General features: G+C 45.2%; 2 protein-coding genes across 4 annotated transcripts in view; both read left to right on the forward strand.

Annotated features, from left to right (window-relative positions):
• Positions 1-9,207, forward strand: part of LOC142582514 (FAST kinase domain-containing protein 4) — a 32,273-nt gene extending 23,066 nt beyond the window's left edge. The window contains exons 8-11 of one of the 2 annotated variants that reach the window (XM_075692330.1): positions 1,273-1,396; positions 6,518-6,590; positions 6,706-6,820; positions 9,051-9,207. In XM_075692330.1, coding sequence (XP_075548445.1) covers positions 1,273-1,396; positions 6,518-6,590; positions 6,706-6,820; positions 9,051-9,143 — 405 coding nt within the window. In that variant the 3' untranslated portion in view covers positions 9,144-9,207. The remainder of the gene's footprint in view (positions 1-1,272; positions 1,397-6,517; positions 6,591-6,705; positions 6,821-9,050) is intronic. The other variant, XM_075692331.1, reaches the window with a different exon arrangement.
• Positions 9,208-12,184: 2,977 nt separating this feature from the next.
• LOC142582517 (methanethiol oxidase-like) overlaps positions 12,185-22,112 on the forward strand; it is a 142,118-nt gene continuing 132,190 nt past the window's right edge. The window contains exon 1 of one of the 2 annotated variants that reach the window (XM_075692335.1): positions 12,185-12,435. In XM_075692335.1, the coding sequence (XP_075548450.1) occupies positions 12,402-12,435 (34 nt within the window). In that variant the 5' untranslated portion in view covers positions 12,185-12,401. The remainder of the gene's footprint in view (positions 12,436-22,112) is intronic. The other variant, XM_075692334.1, reaches the window with a different exon arrangement.

A 22,112-nucleotide genomic window follows, 5' to 3' on the forward strand; every position in this document is an offset into this window, starting at 1 on the left:
CCTGATTTTTGAACTCGCCAGGTTGGCAGGTATGTAAGCCGCCTCACCTTCCAAAACAAGAATCGACCAGGCTGACTGCGCTGCTCACAGGTTGCTCGCATGTTGCTTGCTGGCTCCTCATTCAGTGCAGTTTTGCAAACAGCTTCATCGCTCGCATTAGTCTTTGTTGGTTGTGTCGAAATCGTTCCTGGCCACGCAGTTTCTCAGCCTCGCTTGACTCGCTGCTGAAACGGTATATGGCTGATCCACCCGCTGATCATCGGTAATGCACAATGTTGCTGGTGAAAAGAAAGCCTAATATAGGTGTCACACGGCACACTTTTGATCGCGATCAAGCCCGATCCGGATCGAATTTCTCGGTCGTGATTGGCTCCTTTGTACAAAATGCGTGAGAGAGCCAATTGCAGTCAAGAATTCCGATTCGGATCACTGCAGATTGCAATCAGAAGTGTACGTGTGACACAGGTATAAGTGCGTCTAACCGATGAGGCAATCGTCGTGAACATGCTTGCATCTGATTGCGACGATGACAGCAGCGATGATGCGGTAGGGCAGGCTGCCTCAACGTTGTCCTCACAGGAGGCCTGCGGAAGATTCAGTCCCTCCGGGGCTTCGTTTTTGCAAGGAACCTTCCGCTGCACTACATGGAGCACCTGGATGCCTTGGAAAAGGATGTCGACAAGCTTCACATAAAGCATTCAAGGCTGACGGACGGGTTTTTTCGTGCAAGCCAGTGCGAAGTATATGGTGAGATGCTTGTGGCGATCTTGCCTCAGCGTTTCTTCTGGATTTCTCAAGCTGACAGGCTGCCGCGGCAGCTTTCTCAAAATATTTAAAAGGCCCCTTTTGGGGCCACCAAAGCAATGCGTCGGCGTTGCTCGCATATTGCTTGCCACCTGTGACCCCTCTTTGCAGTTATAGCAGTGCTATTCTTTAACGCCGACAGTCGCGGCTTGCTACACATGATCGGAGCACCCAGGAAGCAGTTAAATGAGTGAACACAATCAGGAGCTGGATGGAGAAAAGTGGCTGGGAGGGGCACTAGCCTCTCCACCATTATAGTTTTCTCACATCAGCTCTGCCATCCCCCTATTTTGATTTTTTTCATGCAACCCGGTTATAACAATTATCGGTTATAATAATGGAATTTTCGTGGCACTTGAATATTGTTATAAATGGGTTAGACTGTACACACGAGCGTGCTGTTTAAGTGTAATCCTAAATGGCAGTGTAATTTTGAGAGACGTGTATGTTCAAAAACCACTTGCGCAGCAGAACCACAAGGTGCCAGAAGCAGGAGCACTGCAGCGTTCAGTCAGGGAAGCACTGACGCAGCTTGCCCCTCTGGGGAGATACTTATCACAGAGCCCAAGCCTACCTTATGGACTTACTGCAGGCAAGTGCTTTGTTAGGATGTTCCATACTGCATCTCATGATTAACTCTTTTGGGTTCTGTGAGTGCCCAAATTTATGCATACACTCTTCATCTCACCTTTTATTCACAATGCGGAAACCTGATTCAGTTTAACCTTTTTTAAAGGGGACACGACACCAAATTTTTGAGCTAAAGTTATGCATTGCACGTTAAACTGTACACATTCCTCAGCAAGCGGGCCAAATTTGAGTGCATTTAGTGCAGTAGGGAATTTGCACTTGAATTTTTCAATGTTACAGTTGAATCGTAAAGCAGCTTGGCGGCACTAAATGGTGACAAAATGCACTTCTGAAAACAGCTCCCTCGGGTAACAGACGCCGGTCTTGAAGGCCATGCTTTTGCATACTGAAAACACCGGAAGTGATTGCAGGAGCTGGAAATACGTCATGGCCACCATGCGTCGTTTTGTTTTTGTATGTGCATTTCGATGCAACTTGGTGGTTTTCTGCTGCTTTTTATCGCGCTAGTGTAGTAATTGTAGGCACAATTCAGCGGTGATGCCGTTTCTAAGCCATTGAGTGCTAGAGCGTTTGGAGAGAGATGGCCACTGTGGTCTCGAACTGTTTAAAAGCAGACGACAAAGAAGTGGCCTCTCAGTTCCAGACGTCACACAGCCTTGCCAAAATGGCGGTTGCTGCCGGTAGAAGAGGTTGAGAGAGGCAGCGATTACAAATTGAAATTTCCAGTTACATTGTGGGCTGAGTGCCCAGGTTCTTTGTGTGCATAACCATATTGTGCCCTCTAGTATCAGTCACAAAATTAAACTGAGAACAGTTGACAACCATATCATAGCGCTTTTAATGAAGTGATATCAAACACAAATATATCTGTGTTCATTATAAGCATAAATTCTGATATCAATAAAAAATCACAATTGCATTTATGCAAAATTAATAGAGCATACATGATGTCTATGACAGGCTGGCGAAGGGTCTCCTCTAGAATTTGATGGTCTTGCTGTGCTGGGCATGTGAGAAGCGCTAAATTACAAGTAGTACGTGCTTTGTACTGTTATCAGTATGCAAACGTGCGAATGGTGTGATTCCGTGGGATCAGCATTTTGGCTTGCCAGCTGTATGCCAGCCAAGCCAAGCCACTCGCCAAAATATGCATACACTGGAGTGTTCTAGGTAGGTGGAGTGGGCCCTGCATGAGCTCCACGCCGAGGCGTTCTTTAGTGAAATGTTGGTGGCGCCACTGTCCCTCACCTGAATGAATGGCCTTACATGCCAGGCAAATGCGGGTTCCATCAGAGACCCTACTGCAGCTGCATGGAGCTTGGACAGGCATTTCATGCTGTTGTATCAAGTTTTGCTACACACTGCAAAACACTAGTTCACCAGGGTTTACTCAACTTTTCGAGTTACCAGAGAAAATATTAATGCACATACGTTGCGCAGATGGCACCATTGAGAGGAAGTGATGAGCATCCTGCCTGCACTGTCCGCCCTACTGAAAGATACACAGCATGGAAGAAACAGTGATTTTATTCTCCAACCGCGTGTCGGAAAAAAAAAAGAAAGAAAGAAAAAAATGTAGAGAGAACAACGAAAACAATGCAAGAATGAACGCCTGTCGAACAGGTGGCAGCGGCTCGGCCTGTGAGCTCGTCGCAGCCAATGGGCACAGGTGAAACAGCTGGAGCCTCAGGATAATGCGATGGCTGCATCGCCGTAACTTCAGCATTTTTTTCTGCCAGTCTCTAAGCTTGCTGCAGCGTACGCTGGAACTGCACCCCTATTTGTAGTACACACCACATGCACATACAACATGTGCCATAATAAGTTGGTTTTGCGGAGTATTTCACATTTTTGGCTATCAGAATACATATTTTAAGCTGTAAGTGAACAAATATTTACTTCGCTGTAGCCAATATTGTCTTGGAATTTTCATTTTCATTGTATCATGCAAATGCTCATTGAAATAAAGTATGGCCAACCAAGAATTTATGTAAATTTTGGTTAAATATATATTTACTTCGTCATGTGCAATAATTCATTATATGTTTCGTGCAGTCAAACCTCGTTCTAACGAAGTCGCAGCTGGCACAAAAGTAACATTATTATGTACAATATGTGTTATAAACATATCTGTTACACTGTTATAGTGGTGAGACAATTTGTTCATTTGCTTTATTATATCTGATATTTCATTATATCGAGGTTCAACTGTATTTGTTACATTGAGTTTCAACTGTGGTAAGTGTGGTATTAGCTGAATTTGGTTAACGTAAGATCACAAGTAAGTCCCATAGCGCGAGTACACTAACAACCTAAAGATTCAGTACAAGTCCCACCTACAAAGCTACACTGCACGTTTCTTCTGTACCTCGATACTCCAGAACATGGCTGCCAAGGGGTGCTGATACATTTTGAAAGAAGTTTGCCTCCGCTGTGTCGATGTGATTGGCTGGCATGTCCCTGGAAATTCTTTTTGATTTATAGAGCAGTGTATTTGATATTGCATTCGTAAGTTGCCATGCTGTCTTATTCTTGGGTAGGCAAAAATAATTTATCAAGTAGGCACTGTGCTCGAGCACAATGCTGGGACTGTGTTTTTAAACTGTCACTTGGGGATACTGCTTTTTGTGTGCTGTGATTGGCCAAATTGCAAGAGCTGTGGCGTGCTTTCATGTGGAGGATTCTTTTTGCCAAGAGGATGTAGCTGCCTATATTATTTAACTCTTTGAGTCCCGTGGACGAGTCTTAACCGGTTACAATATTTTTTTACAAAGAGTGCCAAGGACGAATCTGTCTTCTACACAAGTTTGGGTGCTCTAAGTGCCAGTAATGGGTCGTGCTGATCCATTTTTTTTTTTTACATTCTGGTGAGTTCCCTCTTTGGCCGGCCATACAGACTCCACTCATTTGGCAGAGATTTAAAAAGTGGAGGCTACTAGTCGTGCGTTGCCGCGCTTGTCACGAAAGCACGTCTTTATTGAGTCGTCAAGCTCCGAACGGGGTTTGCTTCTGCATCCAGGCATCGACAGTGATGGCAGGGATACTCTGTGCTATAGATACATCCAGTGACTCTGATGTCATTGACTACGACAATAGTTTTGATATGGTGTAGCAATGGCTGAAGCTAGATAGATGGAACCTTCCGCCAGCGCCTCCTCATTTTACATTTGAGCATTTTTAGACACACGTTGTGAATTTGCTACCCCTGTGTCATATATTCAATAAAGCTTCGTCTACTCGAACTCTGATGTCTCGAAATACCAGTTAAGTCTAAATTTTTTTTCCAGCTGTGGGGTGAGCCCATGTGTTTTTCACCTCTTGTTTTGAAAAGTTTTTGCGCCGAACTCCAGATATCTTCAAATGTCGACTTCGAAAATACTAGGGAAGAGGCAGTGGGGCAGCATGGCTTGCACTCACTTTTTTAATAGCAGCAGCTCGCTAGCTGAACTAGATGCCATGCCACTCTTCTCGCTTATCTTTACCTTATCATCGCTCCATGCACTTGTTCGGCTGCTCACTGCCATTTCATTAGGGCGTCATGCATGCATCAGTGACCTGGTCTATTCTTTTGCCTTTTCACTTAAAATGCTGTCAGTGCTGCATCAGTGTGGTCAGTGTGGACTGATGATATTTATGGCAGCATCTTTGAATGTCTTCACATCATCTATGTGTGGCCAGAAGGATTCTATTTCTGTAATTTTGCTTATCTCAAAAATCTACTTATTACGATGTTTTTCCAGTTTTTACAGCTTTGAGTTAACGGGAGTTTACTGTATTTTGAATATGTGAGAAATTTCCTGTTTATATGTGCAGTTAAAGTAAATGTCATATTCTGAACACCATTTTTAGATTTATTGCTGCCACTTAAAGATTAATAGCTGCATTAAAAGGTGCCGGTTTGCTTTGATGTGTTTATAGTCGCAAAAGTTATGCGAGTCACATTGCTGTGGCTTATGCCTTGCAACAAATTATTAAAAAAAAGTTCAGCTCTAATGCAAGCGTTTACTAACGAACTGCATAGCACCATATAAAAGCGAAGTTGTAGTTTGTTAACCATGAAGATTATTAGCAGTTAAGTGGCAAAAGGGCATGGTTGTGAAAATTCATGTAAAAGTATGGTGTTCAGTGATTCAAATGCACTAGTTGGCCTGCATGGCGGCTGGTGCTTTTTATGCCACTGGTGAGCGCTGGGTGATTGCATGGAGGCCAAACGTAGTCGCAATGCATCGCATCGGCCCCCTCTTTTATTGTGTACCACACCTCATCAGCTTGATGTCCTCAGGACCAACTGGTGCTGCAAAAAGTTCCAGTCACCAAGTTCGCCAATTATCACGTTTAGATCGCTGAGTACTCTACAAACCAAATTTTAAAACAAAAGCCTTGGAAAGCTCATGGGCCAAAAAATCCGTGGTCTGGCGTTATGGCACCAAAACTCAAGCGAACCAACTTGGAGATATAGGTGAACTGGCCATATCTCCAAAGCTGGATTCATTGTGAAGGTTGAGAGTCGAACCCTCAACCTTTAGTGGGAGTCGAACCCACGACCTTTGGTGTTAAAGCCAAGTTAATTAAGGCACTTGAACCTACGATGCAGCTTAGAGGTATGGACGAACAGCCCATATCTCCAAGTTGGATTCAAGTTGACATTGTGAAGTGTGTGTCGAACCCACTACCTTTGGTATATTTAAGAAGTTAATGAATGTGCAGTTAATTAAGGCCTCTGGTGGGAGTTGAGCCCTTACCCTTTGATGGGAGTCGAAACCATGACCATTGGTAGAGCAGAAACCATGACCATTAAGGTAGAGTTAATTAAGACACTCGAACCCATGGCCTTTGGTGGGAGAAAACAAGTAATATGAAGTAACAAGGTATTTGAATCAAAATGTCACGTAACACAACGAATGCCTTCATCTTCTTTAGCGTATGCTAAAGTGACTGTCAACATTTTGCAATGTTTGTTTGTGGAAACGAAATGCATGGACACTGTGAGTTCAAATATCCGTGTAAGTAGTTCAAATAAAGCTGTTAAATAATGTACATACGTGAGCATAATATCTATATTTTAGATAATAATGTTGTTATTATCAATATTTTCCTGCTTTGTGTTGTTCTTTTTTGACAGATGGAGAAATGATCGTGGACAAAAATGCACAGCCTGTTCTGCTCGACTCAAAGCCTCAGCCAGATCACCATAGGTTTGTTCATTGGCTGGGACTTGAGAACTTTTCCCATGACCTATGTCATTTTGACTGGCGTGCTTGTTTTTTATTGCTGTTGTAGAATTTGTGCCTGTTTTCTTCTTTCCTGTAGAATTGCATTGGTGGTGCTTGACTACAGGGACTTTACATTGCACAGCCAAGTGCCAACTGGCGCCAATGCTCTTCGAATGCGGCTACTGAAACATCTCGGCTACAAGGTGCTGCAGGTAGGCACGCATGCTTTTGAACTGCACATTCAAATACATCTGCTCGTTATTTGCCCTAAAAATAAATTATCACAGAATTCTCACACATTGCAAGGACTTAGGTTAATGTGAAGCATTAGCTGCACAATGCATGTGATTAAATGTTTTGAAGTTTCAGTTTGTGTGTATTTCACTTATGCTGTTGGGACTCGCAAAGAGGCTACAAGAAGCAGACTGATGCATACTTTCTAAGTACCTGGTCTCATACAGCATGATTGGGACATAAATATACCCAATGCCATTTTTAGTAGAACATGTAGCTCCATTTCAAGTAGAATGCACAACACATCCGCGCAATGAGAGTGAGGGAGCGCCCCCACAAGTACACATGGTGCTGAACTGTGCATATCATCTGCTGTGTTTAGCAGAGAATGAGGGAGAGAATGCTTGACATTGCTCCGAGAGCACCTGTCTACAACTGTTCTAGCGGCCGGTTCTAGCGGCAGGTTTGTCCGACTCTGCATGGTTTACTAAGCATGATATATCAGCTTAGAAATGACGAGGAAACACTGGGATGCACAATGCACTGTTGAAGTAATCTTAACACCTACTGGGTGTTGCGTCTGTGCTGTACTGAGTTGATCCCAATGGCTGGGCAATGTCACATAGCATCTCTCAAAGGTCTAGCTGCTATGAGGGATGAAGGAAACTGGCAGGCTCTGACTTTTAGAAGTGAATCGTTGCTATGCAATGCAATGTATGGGCCAAGCACTAGGTTGCTTGAGAGAAGAAGTGGTGAGGTACATATTTGCCCTGTCGAGCCATGCATGTGTCTGTGGCCTATCAAGTAGAGCATTGTGCTCCTGCCCTGGGCAAACCATGTTCGAAGCACACCATTGGATGCGCAATTTTGTTTTATTATTGAGGGTGCGATTTTGAGGCTACCTGGCCAAATGTATGAAGAAAACCTGGAAATCAATCCTAATGATGCTTTCAGTTAAAAGATTGCTTCAATACATTTGCTTCATAATAGTGAAGTCTGTATAATTATACATAGTGAAATCTTTGTTTAGGAAAACCCACTTCCAAGTAAATATTTATCAAAGTGCTTGTGATTTCTCAGCATTAGCTATACAGGCAAACACATCTCATGCCAGGAAAACTAGTTGCAGCTTTAAAGAGGTCCCAGTTTCTTTAAACTTTGTAGCAAAGCTTGTAAGACAATGCAGCGCCTAGAACAGGTTTAGTTACAGTAATTATAATTTGTGGGAACTGCACAGGCGAGTGGTTTAGGAATGTTTAGGGCACTGCAGTATTGCATTATCAGCATTTCTTTTATGTAGGCCTTTTAACCATTAGTGCAATAGATTGTGATGGAGTAACGAGTGTGTGTGAGCATGCGTAGGAACGACACAGCAGATTAACAGCCATTTTACAGGGCTTGTTGTTTGTCCATTTGCTTCTTGGTTACTGGCAAAGCAAGTTATATAACTGCCATAAACCATTGGTGTTTTACATTTCTTTGAAGTGATAATGATTAGTTATGAGTAAGAGCTAAAATATCTAGTAGACATTCATCTCTTGCCGTCACATAGTTGTGTACTATACTCATGGAATGAAGCAGAACAGGGAAATTTTAAGTAGATAAATAAGTGCAATTACTTGAGAGTGAGATGTCACGTTGCAACATCCATCATCATCAGCCTGGTTACGCCCACTGCAGGGCAAAGGCCTCTCCCATACTTCTCCAACTACCCCGGTCATGTACTAATTGTGGCCATGTTGTCCCTGCAAACTTCTTAATCTCATCCGCCCACCTAACTTTCTGCCGCCCTCTGCTACGCTTCCCTTCCCTTGGAATCCATTCTGTGTTGCGACATTAGTTGGCCCTAAATCGATGCATTTCATTCTTTGAGTACTGTACACTAGCAGGCCTGTGCATATCTTGCCAAGTGCCACCACATGAAAGTTAATTTAATTCATTAACTGTTTGCAGTAAGTGGGAGCTTACTGCAAACAGTAAGTACTGCAAACAGCCCCCAGGTGGGCCATAAGTGGGCCATTTGATTTTCAGCTTCTTAATGAAGGTTTTGCATATTTGATTTCCTTATATGAAAACGTGAGGTTTATACATCTTTCAAGGTAGAAACTTGATGTTTCTTTTAAACACAAGTAAGCATTGTAGATGCGTATTCATGCATTAGTTAGCATTACTACACTATGAAACTGTTTTGTGTTGTTGTATTTCTAGGTTCCCTACACGGAGTATGATGAAAAAAAACCTGTCCTGCAAAGGGTCAGGTACCTCCACGAGAAATTACTCCAGTGTGTTGCTAGATCTTAAGGATTAGTGTACATATTTTCCTGCTGCTGTTTGAAATAAATCCTAGAGTACAAACAGCCATAAATGTTTGTTTTTATTTTAATGAAAACAAAAATGAGACATAGTGACCCTCTAATGGTTACAGTTACTCCTTTTCACATAATAGTAATAAATATAAGAAAAATCCTGCAAGAAGAAACGTCCCAGGTTTGGAAAACCTTGAGCAGAGTTAGCTAAGTGGAGTAAAGGAAGTTCGCATATAGTAGTCTTGAGCACATTGGAACATAGAGAGACAAAAGGTGAGGCATTCATTGAGACACTTCCTTCCACCAAAATGAGACATCCACCCGAACGTAGCTAAGTGCTACAAAGCCGTCTGCTAGTTGCCTGGTTAGCTCAGATGGTAGAGCAGCTGCCCCGGAAAGGCGGTGGTCCTGTGTTCGAGTCCCGGACCAGGACGAATTTTTCTTCAACTGCAAAGCTTTTCTTTCGAGGAACCCGTATGGGTTTCCTTTGTAGCATTTAGCTGTGTCACTACTTTCTGTGCACCTGAATTACAACAGCATTAAAGGAACTCAGGAAAACAATAATTGCATACCATGAGTGGCTATTCTTTGACATCACCCAGAAGAATCCATATGCACTTTGAAAATGAATGAAAGTAATGTGTCGGGTCGGGAAATATAAGGCAAGTTGCCCGATAAAAACATATAATGCTAGTGAACTCGCTGGCCTTTCTCACATATCATTTTAAAGGGACGTGAAAGAAAAAAAAATCATTTGAGCCGTTTTGCGTACAGGCAGCATCACATACAATAAAGGTGACCATTGCTAGTACCACGGCCACACTCTTACATGAGAGGAGGCTTTATGAGTTATAAAACATGGCCTCCGAGATGTGATGGCATGCTGAAGTGCATGCTGCCCATTCTTAGAAGCCGTGCATAAAAAATGCAAAAGGGAAAGGTGGGTGGTGATGCCACGTTGAAGTTCCTGCGCCAGCCTGTCACAGCGGCATGTATTTTGATGGTGTCATCTAGGGCCTAGTTATTTCTTTAGCACTAAAGAGTGACTACATTGCATTCTCAAAGAGCCGGAGACTGAACTTCGACACGTTTCAATAAGTTTCACTGCTTAGTCGAGCAATGAACGGGGCTAGTTAGTGTACATTTATGTTTGTGTTGTGCTGAGTTCAAACCTAAAGATATGAATGACTACGACTAGGAAGGATGAAGTACAAACTACTATGAGCTCTTTAATCCTGCCAGTGAACATATATATATATGGGTGATGATAGTAGCAAGAAAAAGATGAGTGCGTGAGCATGCCCTCCATCATGCTTACCAAAAGAACAGACAGAGCTTGCAGGGTTCAACGAGTGACGATAAATTTGTTACTTTAACCTATCGCGTTTTATCATGTAATTATCTTGCTACTTGTGCTTAATTCATATCTCTATGTATATAAACACTCTCACTGATAGGATTAAAGAGTTGATAGTAGTTTGCGCTTTGTCTTTTCTTGCCGTAGCCGTTCATATTTTCGGTGTTAAAACTCAGCGTAACACAATCATGAAGGAAGTTTCACTGTGCCACTACCACCCTCTTGCGGGCAAAAAATAAATAAATAAATAAAAAATCTTGCTATGTTTGCTATGTCACACTGGCATACCAGAGCTGGTTCTAGCATGACCTTCATTTTCCCTTCGAATAATCAACGGTTTACCACGAAATAAACTAAAATAGACTTTGAAAAAAAAAAAGCTTTATAAGTTTGATTTGGTGCTTCTCTTTAGTGTTCTCGTTAGAGTTCGTTAAAGCTTCCTTCTCCGCAGTACTAGATCTTCTGTGGCGAAGACCGCTTCACTAATCCACGTGATATTTCTGGTGATACGCACGGCACAGCCCGCGTGCGCGGGTGTTGTGCGTGTGTACGTGCGTGCGTGCACGCGTGTATTTGTGTATTCAAACGTCTGCCGTTGCTAGTAAACAATAAATGAGGGTAAATCAGGTTAGGGTAATTGGACAGGCTTACTTTCTGCACTGTGTCCGACTGTTCTATCCTTTAGTTTCTTTAGGACGCCTCCTGCTGAAACTCGGACATTAATGCAGTTTATGCACAGCTGTCGCTGAGTGCTCGACATATGACGTTCTTCAGTAACGATATTTGACGCCTTTTAATAATGATGCTCGAGCAAGGTACAGTTGCGTGCAGTGTACACTGCGATTCTTCAAGGGATCTGCATCCTACGGCAATAAACGCCGGCATTTCCGCGCCGCCCATTGTTATCGTACTTTTCAATCCTGGCCCAGTGGCACAAACTTATTTTTGTTAGTTTCACCTGTATGTCATTCGGAAATGTAAAGCTTTTCATTTGCATGCACGTTGTTCTGCACGTTTATTATTTGTTTTCAAAGGAAAGAAAAAAATTGCAAGTGGGTTAGGTGCACGCCGGCATGTCATAATTAAGCAACAATATGATAAAGATGGAAATACATATAATGAGTAGTTGCTTCAAGAGCGGACTTATAGTTATGCTCTGTCAGTTTAGCGATTATTCGTGAAAAGGGGGGAAAAGTAAGAGAAGGTTTATAGAGGACGTTGTAAAGCGGGAAATTTGCAGTATCCGCAAATAGCGCAGTGAATTTACTCCCGACAAAGTACGTGAACAACCGTTCTAGGCAAGCAGAAGGTGAGTCACGGAAACATTTCGTGGTAGCGGAGCGAGTGCACACTTCACTGCGGTGATCGATGCTCCCGAGGACGTGAGTTAAGGATGCAAGTCGCAGGATATGTAGTGGCTGGCGGAGCCTTGACTTCTGGCGTTAGTGGACTCGAGCGTGCGAACTACTTGCATAATTAGAAAAAAATTTCCTCTGTAACTGGAAAGCTAGGTGCACACAAGACGGATGGCAACTGCATAATTCCTACGTGCAAGTTTTAGTTAGCGTTGTAACCATTTCTTTTTTTCGCTAGTGACGACGACGCTAAGTGTAGTCGGAGAAGGGCCGAGCGACACGCTCGGCGCGGTAAGCGTGGCAGTCTAGACGAAGTTCAACCACTGACAGATGACGAATGCGGAGAGGCGCTGCGGGAATCCGTTCTGCCCGACTGAACGCTGTGCTTCGCTTACGGTAGACGGCAGTCGGTTGCCGTGCGGCGCCAAGACGGTTGCCTGCTCCTGCAGCTGTGCCCTCTTCCCGTTTCTGTTTTCTTCCTTTTGCTAGTTTTTATTTCGGTTTGATTGAATGATCCGTGGACATCAAGACGGCTACATCGATGAATCGAAACTATATCCAAGGCCGGAACCGCGGTGAGTTGGCAGCTACGGTTTAGAATGTCGGCCAAGTCTGACACAAGCGTTGCAAGAGCAAGTGCGCAGCTGCTGCACTTATTTTTAATCCGGATGCGCGAGGCAACGTATTCAGCGATTGTGGGGAGCGAACAACGGATTGTAATGAAACGTGTATGTTTCTTGAGCAGGGGACGAGTCTGTCTGAATTCGCGGAAAATTTACCTGTAGTATATGATGAACGGAAAGCGACCAGAGGCAGTGCTTCTGCGCTTGTGTTACAGCGCCAAGTCTGCCGGCAAACTTTGACGCAGCTTTCCTTTTTTTTTTTTTTTTTTAATCAGCCTGTCTACTTGCGACATTTCGCATTTGTCAGCGCAGAGGAGGGAAGAAAGAGAGAAAAAAACAGTATCACGCTGAGTGGTGTGTCTTATTTCCTGGTTTAATGTAAGTGCCGCAATATGTGCAACATTTTATTTTTCCTCTGCCCCAACTGAAACGCGCGAATGAGACAGTGGGACTATCTTCGGTAGCTTGGCACGCGTGCGCTTCGCCTCCGTAGGTTTCTCTTCATGACCGCAGAACGTTTCCACGAGTAAATAGCCTATATATGCGAAGGCAGGTTTCAGCGTAAAGAATCAAACTTCGACAGCACACACACACACACAAAAAAAAAAGGTTGCTCGAAGTGTGTTCATATTAAGGCAAAAGACGGTTGCACCCACCTCGTCAAAAGCACGCGGAAACAATTGTGGGTGTGACCGCACGCGCAAAAATGCTGCATTTTCATTTTCTTTCGTTCTGTCTGGAATGCATAACGAAATAGAGTAAACCGCTGCCTTGCAGAAGCGTTATCCGGAAGGCTTTCAAGGACGATAAATTTCAAGTATTAGTATTGTCCAAGCGGTTCACTTCTAAATGCACCTGAAAATTGTACTGGATGATGACTTAGCGCGTGGGAAACCTTCACGAGCGCAAGATAGTGGACGTACGGCTAGTATAACCTGCCAGTCCTCGACAGCCGTTATGCGACGTCTGAATTATGCGCACAATGTATGTAAGGTGTCCCGCCTAACCGCAGCCAAGCTGTTCAACGAAAAAAAAAGATTAAAAGATAACATGGTACAAGATACTCCACGGTGATCGGTTGTCAGACCTGTGACGTCGGAGCACTGTAGTTCTTATAATTGTATCTTGTGTCCTGTTTCATTGCGGTAGCAATTATGCGGACACTCCAGGCGCATTTCTGTCGTCGCCGTCGACGTGATGTTCAGTATGAAGACCAAGGGCGATAACACCGTCGCCGCACGCCCTACGGTGTATGTGCGAGTGAAAGTGTGCGAAAGGCGCGCGGCTCAGTCTCGCGCGCGCGACAGGTAGGAAAGCGGGGAGAAGGCGCGCCATCTTCCGGCGCGCGCGAGGCACCCAACCATGCACCCAACGTTGCGAGGCACCGGGGGGAGAAGAGAGAGAGAGGGCGGCTTTCTATCCGGCTGCCGCGCTTCCTCACGGCAGCGTTTGGACAGCGAGTGCCCGTGTTCATCGAGTGTAATGTGTTCATGTTTGATGTGCCTGCTAGCACCATGGTTGCTAATTTAGTTAGCGAGAGTGCGTTTAAAAGTTGATACCGCCGATAAGAGTACTATCCTTATTTGGCATGGCTGTCTGCTAATTTACTATCGCAATCGACGCTTAGCCTTTCGGGCGACACGTGGTGCATACCTTCACGTTTAACGCGATTTGAAATGTGTTTTGACCACTGTCCTTGCCATGATGCATAGTATACCTTGAGATACCCGCCGCTGGTGGCTTAGCTCCTAAGGCGTTTTGGCGTTAAGCAAAGAGGTTGGAGGTTCGATTCCCAGCCGCTTTAGGCGGAATGCGAAAATGCTAGAAAAAATTGGAGGACGCTTAAGCTTTGCCTTCAAGAGTAGAACGCGACAGCGTTCCCGTCGACCCGCCAAGGGGTGTAAGACAATGGGCTACGGCGCAGCGACTACGCGCCCCGCATCGGACGCGGTGAGCGTCGAGCAACGCAGCGTTCGGCGCGACAACGAAATGTGCGCCTGAGCAAGCGACGCACGCCTGAGCCTTAGAAACAGCTCGTTTCTAAGGCAACACCGCGTTCACTAGAGGCGCTTTTGTACCGCTTTGAAGCATCGAACTCGTGGCTCAGTGAATTTCGTTGAAGTTGTCCCGGGCTGACCTCGCGTTGACGTCCGCATTACGCACTGACATTCTGGTTTTCCAAACACTGTGCATTACTAGAATCATTAGCATATCGTACGGCACACCTTCGCTTTCGACGGGAAGAAATCGAATGCCGTAGGGTGTAAGCGGCCGTTCCTTTTTCAGGGTTCTTTGCAAGATGTCCCATAAGAATACGGCATCGCAACAATCGAGAAACATGTGCTCGATTGTTTCAGGCCTTTTGCATATTACACAGTCTACCGACCATGGTACCAACAGCCCTTTTTCCTTTAGCCACGGTATTGTAGAAAGTGTGCCACTATGGAGCATGAAAAAGAAAGTTTTGACTCGAGATGTTTACAAACAGAAGGAAGAAAAGCCAGATTGGTGTGTTTATCTGGACGAACTCCTGACCGTAAAGCGTTTTTTTACCCACTTATGCTAGCCAGACACAAGCTAGCATTTTTAATGTGATGTTATGATGTTGTTTTTTCACTGTATTGTGCCAATTTGGCAATAAAGAAAAAAAAAACTCGTGGCTCAGTGGTAACGTCTCCGTCTCACACTCCGGAGACCCTGGTTCGATTCCCATCCAGCCCATCTTGGAAGTTGCTTTTTATTTATGAAGTGCCTGCCGTGATTTATCGCTCACGGCCAACGCCGCGGACGCCGACGCCGACGACACCGGCTTTTCTGCGACACGAGCTCCTTAACGCTATCGCGTTAATAGCTAGTTTCCACGGGACGTCACGGACGCAGGTTCTCACAAAGCTGGTGCCCAAATATGGCGCCCACGCATGACGTGGGTGCACCACACATCACGTGTACATTGCTTTGCTCTCTGACGGGGACAGTTCTTTTACCGGATTATGACTGTTATCGATTTGTCGCTCGGCGCAAGACGCGCCTGTTGTAGTGTGCGTTGCTCTCACCACGTTTATTGCTTGCGCAGCTGCTCGACGTTCTAGTAGCCCGACGTGGCGGCCCCGATGATGTCGATGCAAACTGCTTACTGTAATTTGTACGGTAGGCCACATATTGGAGCGCTGGATTGCAAAGCAAATAAATAGTAATAACACAACACCTACTATATTCAAGTTATACACCTGGCTGAAATGTATTAACCGGGCTTTTTGTGGCTTCTGCTGGTGACAAGCATTGTCTCCAAAAGCGGTCAGCAACGCACAGTTATGTATTTCGTTGCAGTGCAGCTCACCGGTTCGGCGCTTCTGACAAAAGTGGGGCCGACTGTGCTCAGATGCATCGTAATAGAACATAAAGGCGAGTAGCCGTTGTAAGGTGACTATAAGTGTTAGTTCACTGTGACTTCTCGAAGAAAATCATGCGGTCAGAATTTTTCCGGCGCCCTTTACTAAGACCGCTTTAAAAGCCCAGGCGCTGTATATTAAAGCGCGCTGCTTATGGCACTGACACGGGACCCCAAGTGATAAGTATAAAGACGACGCGTAAAAAAACGAAGCGCGAAAGTCTAGTTGTTCCGTGTGTCTGCGTCTCTATTGCTGCCGTTAAAGATTGATCAGTCGATCAACACACACAAATCTACCACCGTTTCTTTTTTTTTTTTAACACAGATTTTTTATGTTTAAGTGCAGGTAAAATGATGAAGTGCTTTCATCAAAGAAATGTCTAACCGACATTTGTTAAATTGGTGTTTAAAAGTAATACATTCTTGTAACTGTTAAAGCCATAGCTTTAATTTGGGTGATTAAGTTATTTGGAAATATTAAAAGATACAGCAAGATTTCTACGAAGTGAACGTTTGTTACTCCACAACGAAATAAAGATGAGTTCTAAGAACAAGTGGACAATATTGAGACATCCTGCGAAGCTTTATAGCATGCTTCTTATCTTTGCGTGTAGAGTTTTTCAGTAACTTACCTGAGTGAGGCTCCACTCAGTAATACTGTAAATACTTCGCGCATACTGTAAATTTCATATTTTATTTCTATATTTGTATAAATGTATACAAACGAAATACGTACACTTGTATCGCACATTTTCTCGTTTTCTTGAGCCCTCTATACAACATGTGACATCTTATTGACCAGCAGATAACGTATTTTCTGTTTTGAGAGCGGCAGCCTTCAATATCATTGGCTATAGGAATGTAGCTGCTCAAGGTCGCTGTGCTTCACTACTTTCACCATTTTTTTTCCGACGCCCGATTATTATTTCTTTTTTCCGTAACAAAACTGCGTATCGGTTGCGTAACGCCAGCTGCTCTTCATTCAGAAGAGAGAGAGAGAGAAGAAAAGAAAAGCAAGAAAAGCCAAAGCCCAATAACGCGCAGTAAGTTGCATCACGTTTTGTTTCTTGGATCGTTTGCTTTTTTAGAAAGCCCTCTTTGTGTTTTGTTGGGTGCACCTTTCATTACCTCCAGTGTTGCCAATCCCCCTAGTGGGTACGAGCCATGTTCTGAGGCCACAACCACAGCGACATAACGCGCCGCTGTTGTTTGATTCGATTACCGAAGCGCGTTCGAGTAAGAGAGAGAGAGAGAGAGAGAGAGAAAACAGTATAGCATATAGTAATGAAGCTGCGTGACCCATTCCGTACTTCTCTGCGCTATACATCCATATTGCTACGTTCAGATCTCTGGCTTTCGCGGAACGAAACGCGCAACCAGTCGTGAACCGCAGATATTTGGTTGCGGTATAGTTTGGGGATCGTGCGGTTAATTATGCGAGCGCGCCGTTGTGCACCGTCGACGATTCGCGCGATTATAGCTCGCCTTCGGGGAGGGACTCGCGCGTGGTTCTCTGCATGGAACGATTTCCTCACAGCGTTTTCACGCCCGTTTTCACAGCGCGACTGCACGTGGACGTGCTGTTGCGTGGATCAAGCGCTCACATTAACGTCTCCCCCTGCCCCGCTACCAGCAACTGCGCGATGTCGACGTGCTGGCATGGGCGTGGACGAAGATTAAGTATAGGATAGAAGGAAGGCACGGAAAAGATAAACTGGCCGTAAGTCAGCGCGTACCGTATTTATTCGTATATAACTAGATACCCCCCCCCCCCCTTTTTTAATTGATTGATGGACTTCAACGGCACCGAGTAAACGGCTGGGCTCTACTTCCTTCCCCGGGTGGAGAAGGGGCCTGGAAGGCTACATGCTAATACAGAATTGTCGGTGGAGGGGGTACGTGTCCGGTGTGCCATCCCCTAGCTACGCCACTGGCCACTTCGTCTGTGGCGCTGTTCAGTGAACATGACGCCAACTTGGGCCTTTGGCCACGAGGTATGTGGCCGCTCTTCAGTGAACCTCTCTGAGGCCAAGTTGGGTAACTGAGCACGTGCTACTGCGTATATGTGGCACACTTCAATGACGTCAGTGAACTCGTTTCAGGCCAACTTGTTTTGCGGGGTGTGTGCGAGTGCTTATGTGCGACTCTTCAATGAACCTCCCTCACCTCAACTTGTGTCACTGGGTGTGTGAAGCTAGGTATGCGCCACACTTCAGTTAGCCTCTTAGGTGTCAATATGCGCCACCGGTGTGTTTTGAAAAAGTTTATTTAAACAAGGGACGATACGAACACTGAGTCGCAATCACGGCACAATTCCACCAGGACGATAGCATATGCAAGAAACGAAGGATTGTATATATGGCACATTTTCAATGTAGCGTCCGAGTTCTCATTCATTAACATATAACAACATAAACCCACGGAAAATCACAGGTAAACATAAACTAATTGTCACATGTATAAAATGATGTTCAATATACACAGTGTACACAATGGTTATGTACGATGATGATATGACAGAGACACGTTACACAATTTTGATTATATGCAACTGGGGTAGCGCCGCTCTTCATTCAACGCCTTTTACGTCGACTTCTGTCGCTAGATAAGGGTAAGTGGATATGTGCAGCTTTTCAATGAGCCGCTTTGACCCACACTTGGATCACTGGGTATGATCCTCTGGGCATGTGCCGCTCAATTCAATAAAAAGAAAAATTAATTTAGATTTCTCCGCTGCTCGACGAAGTCGAATGCGCGTCACATATATTCAGACAATATCGCTTCAATGCTAATCACACTAACGTTGACATTCATCGTTCAGATGAATGACAGATGGGTTCTGCCAGATTCTTTTTTTTTTTTCATTCTGCCCTCATCCAAATGCGGTCTCTGCCGCCGTCCCTAATCGAAGCCGGGAGCCCATGCTTAGCGGCAGAGCAACACCTTTTTTCCGCTCCAAAATGGGCAATAGGTTGGCTTTCACTCGAGGGATAAAGCGCGGACAGCAAACTGCACCTAGCTCAACTCGAGTCGTCATTTGTTGCCTGGCGGTGCGTGAAACTGCACTGTAACAAACTAGTCCGAGCCGTTCCTGTATCCGCCCCAAGCAGGAATGCTTTCTCTTTCCAAGCAACACGAACGCTTCTGCGTACTAAGCACTTGTTATCGCATTCCTTGCGAAATACGACGATGCGCGGTGAAAGTTTGCGAACGGCAAAGAAGCCGAGTGATTGCGTGTGGGAAGGCAGCTAGGCAGTGCCAATACCCGAATAAACAGTTTTTTCTATAATGTGAAATGTTTGTGCTTTTCTTTTCCTTGTAGGCAGATTATGTCCGAGGACACTTTTCTTTCCTTCTTTTATTGTCGTAAGCCAGTTAACGGTCGCACTTATATGCCGTCTCCGTGACTGCGTCGGAGACGTGTGAAGCCATAAAACCCAATTATGCAACTTCCATAGCTGCGCTTGCGACCTGGGTGCTTTTACGATGGCAAGGAAAGAAAGGTAGAAAAATGAAACGCAGATAAATCGCCAAGTAGGAAACGGAATAAAATGCGACAACGAGAAATTAACGCCGTACCCATCAGGGCGCGCAGCTGTATAAGAGCAGTGCACGAATGTCCGTAGCAGCAAATGGGAGATTTACGCTTCCTTTCTTGAGAAACGACTTTCATAACGACTGCGGCAGGTGTGTTGTCTCACTGTTGACTATACTTGTAAAATACTCGTGACATTCTTGTCTGCCAAATGTTGTCACATTGTCGTCTAGCATGTCGTCGCCATGTTGGCACGTCATTACGTTTAGCCATCTTACGCGACGCCAGCAAATTTTGTTCTGTGTCATGACGTCACGATAATGTCGATGTAGCCAGGGTGGCATTTCGAGGCGAACTTTAGCATCAAATTGAAATATCTTAACTGTCTCCCAACCTTCATACTTAAGTGTTACTATTTTGCGTGCGAGGAGGGTCTGGGAAAGCTTCAACATCTCCGAAAATTTGTGTATGAGTACTCCTTAAAAAAGAAAAGAAAGGAAAAAGATCCTGGGATATTACGTGCCAGAACCACGACGTGATTGTAAGGCACACCGTAGCTAGTGGGGGACTTCGTATAAATTTTGGCCACCTGGGATTCTTTACGTGCACCTAAATTTCAGCACACGAGCGTTTTTCTTTTTTTTTTTCGCCCGCAACGACATGCGGCGCCGCGGCCGGTATCAACTCGCGACCTCGTGCTTAGCAGCACATCGCCGTAGCCACTGAGCAACCCCGGCGGTTTGTACTACACGCAAAGCTCATAAACCATTCCACATAATTACGTTTAATTGTTTCTGGTCATGAATCGCAAATTTAAAAGAAACAAAGCTTTTGGAAGGAAATTAATTAGTATAGTAATTAACCAATTCATAATTGGTACAATGACTTCAATCACTACTGACCGAGACTTCTATCCAGCATGTCAGCAACGCCACCATGTGCTCCGCGTTAAATTTCACGCGCTTAAACCTGCATTGCGAGATATCAAAATCAGCGCAGAAAAAAAAATTACGGGCTTTGTTCCTGGGGTTAATGAGGCGGATTGGATTCGGATAAATGCGGTACGCGCGCAAAGCAAAAGCAGGAGCCGCGCGGTCTCGCCTGGCGAAACACACAGCGTGTGACGTTGCTGCATTCGTGGCACGCCGCTGATTGTGCGGGTCCCCCCATGTGCGTGCGCGTTGGGTTTCTCGCGGAAGGGGCGGTGCCAGTGCGTGCGAGTACAGTATACGCGCTTCTTTTTCTGCAGAGCTGGCAGGCGACGTGACTTGCCTTGTCAAACGTGCTTTGCCTCCCCGTGCATCGATCGACCGAGCTTTCGCTGCTTGCTCACGAAGCGGTGTTTTCTTCTTCTTTCTCGCGATGTTATTCGTTTCTTTTTCTGCGCCCCGACAGCGATTTCGTTCGGTCTGCGGGGAAGTATGCGCGGTCGGCCTCCACAAGGTCACACCGTGGAGGCGCGCGCGCGGCCGAAACGCCGAACGTCCCCGGGCGAGATTTTGCCAGAGAACTCGCGCTGTATGTGACGCTTGAAATGAATGCAGTACAGAATGTTTATACAATGCCACCCGAAGGGGGTCGGGCGATTCCGCGACCAAATATGACTGTAGAGTTGGAGCACGCAGTGGTGCGCTGGGGAGCTTCGCGAGGGAAATGTCGCGTACACCCGGCATCAACTTTTCTGTGGCAGCGCAGCTAAAGCTGCGGAGCCGAAGCACGCATTCTTTTACTGCGCATCTGCATATTGTTCGCGAATGTAAGCAACTGGAAGCTACGTACTGTAAAACGAACCGTACTACTTACTATTATAATATTTTGTTCTGGATTTACTTCATAACAAACAAAATGCTTGCTTAGGAAAAGGATTTCGGTTTCTTGCTGTTCCTAGTTTTCTGTATTTCAGTTATCCACGTCTGGTTTTCCTGGTTCCGGAAACCGCCAGCAAAACGTCGCCACTACTATGCCAATATTCTAGGGACCATAGCACTACTTGGCGTAGTAAGGCAAGAGTAGATGCTCCGCACGTGCGAGCGCGTGGGCGTAGGTGGAGTGTACTAGAATACTCTAGCGTAGCTTTGGCTGTGCTGCCACAGAAAGTTGTCGTCGGCTATAGTGTATAGCAGAATGGTACTCGGGGCACTTAGATTGCTTTTACGAAGAAAGCTGCTTGCAGGCTCGTGCTGTTAGTTTTCTCTGCAAAGGTGTCCCATTATAGAAGCACAGCGGATCGCGTCAGATGCCTGAACCTGAGTGCCGGCAAGTCCTCGAATATGGACGCCGCTTAATGCCAGAAGAACACGCGTATCGTACCCAATATCCGCTACCTAATTGCACCCAAATATCTGTCGTGTACGGGATGTCCGGTTGAGCTGAGCGCTGCAGCATGCTCTTTCAGTCGCACGCTGCATGACCCGAATAACGACGACATTATATTTTTTTCCCGGGCCGTGGCGCGTCCAAAGTGAAAACGGAAGCTTAGGCGAGTTCGATTGGCACGTAAGAATGGAGTAATTGAAGATCCACGTCTTTCTCGCAGGGCGTGCATTATTCGGGCTCGAGAAACCGACAATGCGGCGATTCCAGGCTGAAAATGCTTCGGAAATGCATTTCACGTGGCTGCATGAGAAATGGCGGTCGAAGAAAGAAAGAAAGAAAGAAAGAAAGAACTCAAGTGGAGTTATTAATACACTATGTGCCCATCTCATC

The sequence above is a fragment of the Dermacentor variabilis genome, chromosome 5, assembly GCF_050947875.1.
Source record: "Dermacentor variabilis isolate Ectoservices chromosome 5, ASM5094787v1, whole genome shotgun sequence".
Classification (NCBI taxonomy): Eukaryota; Metazoa; Arthropoda; class Arachnida; order Ixodida; family Ixodidae; genus Dermacentor; species Dermacentor variabilis.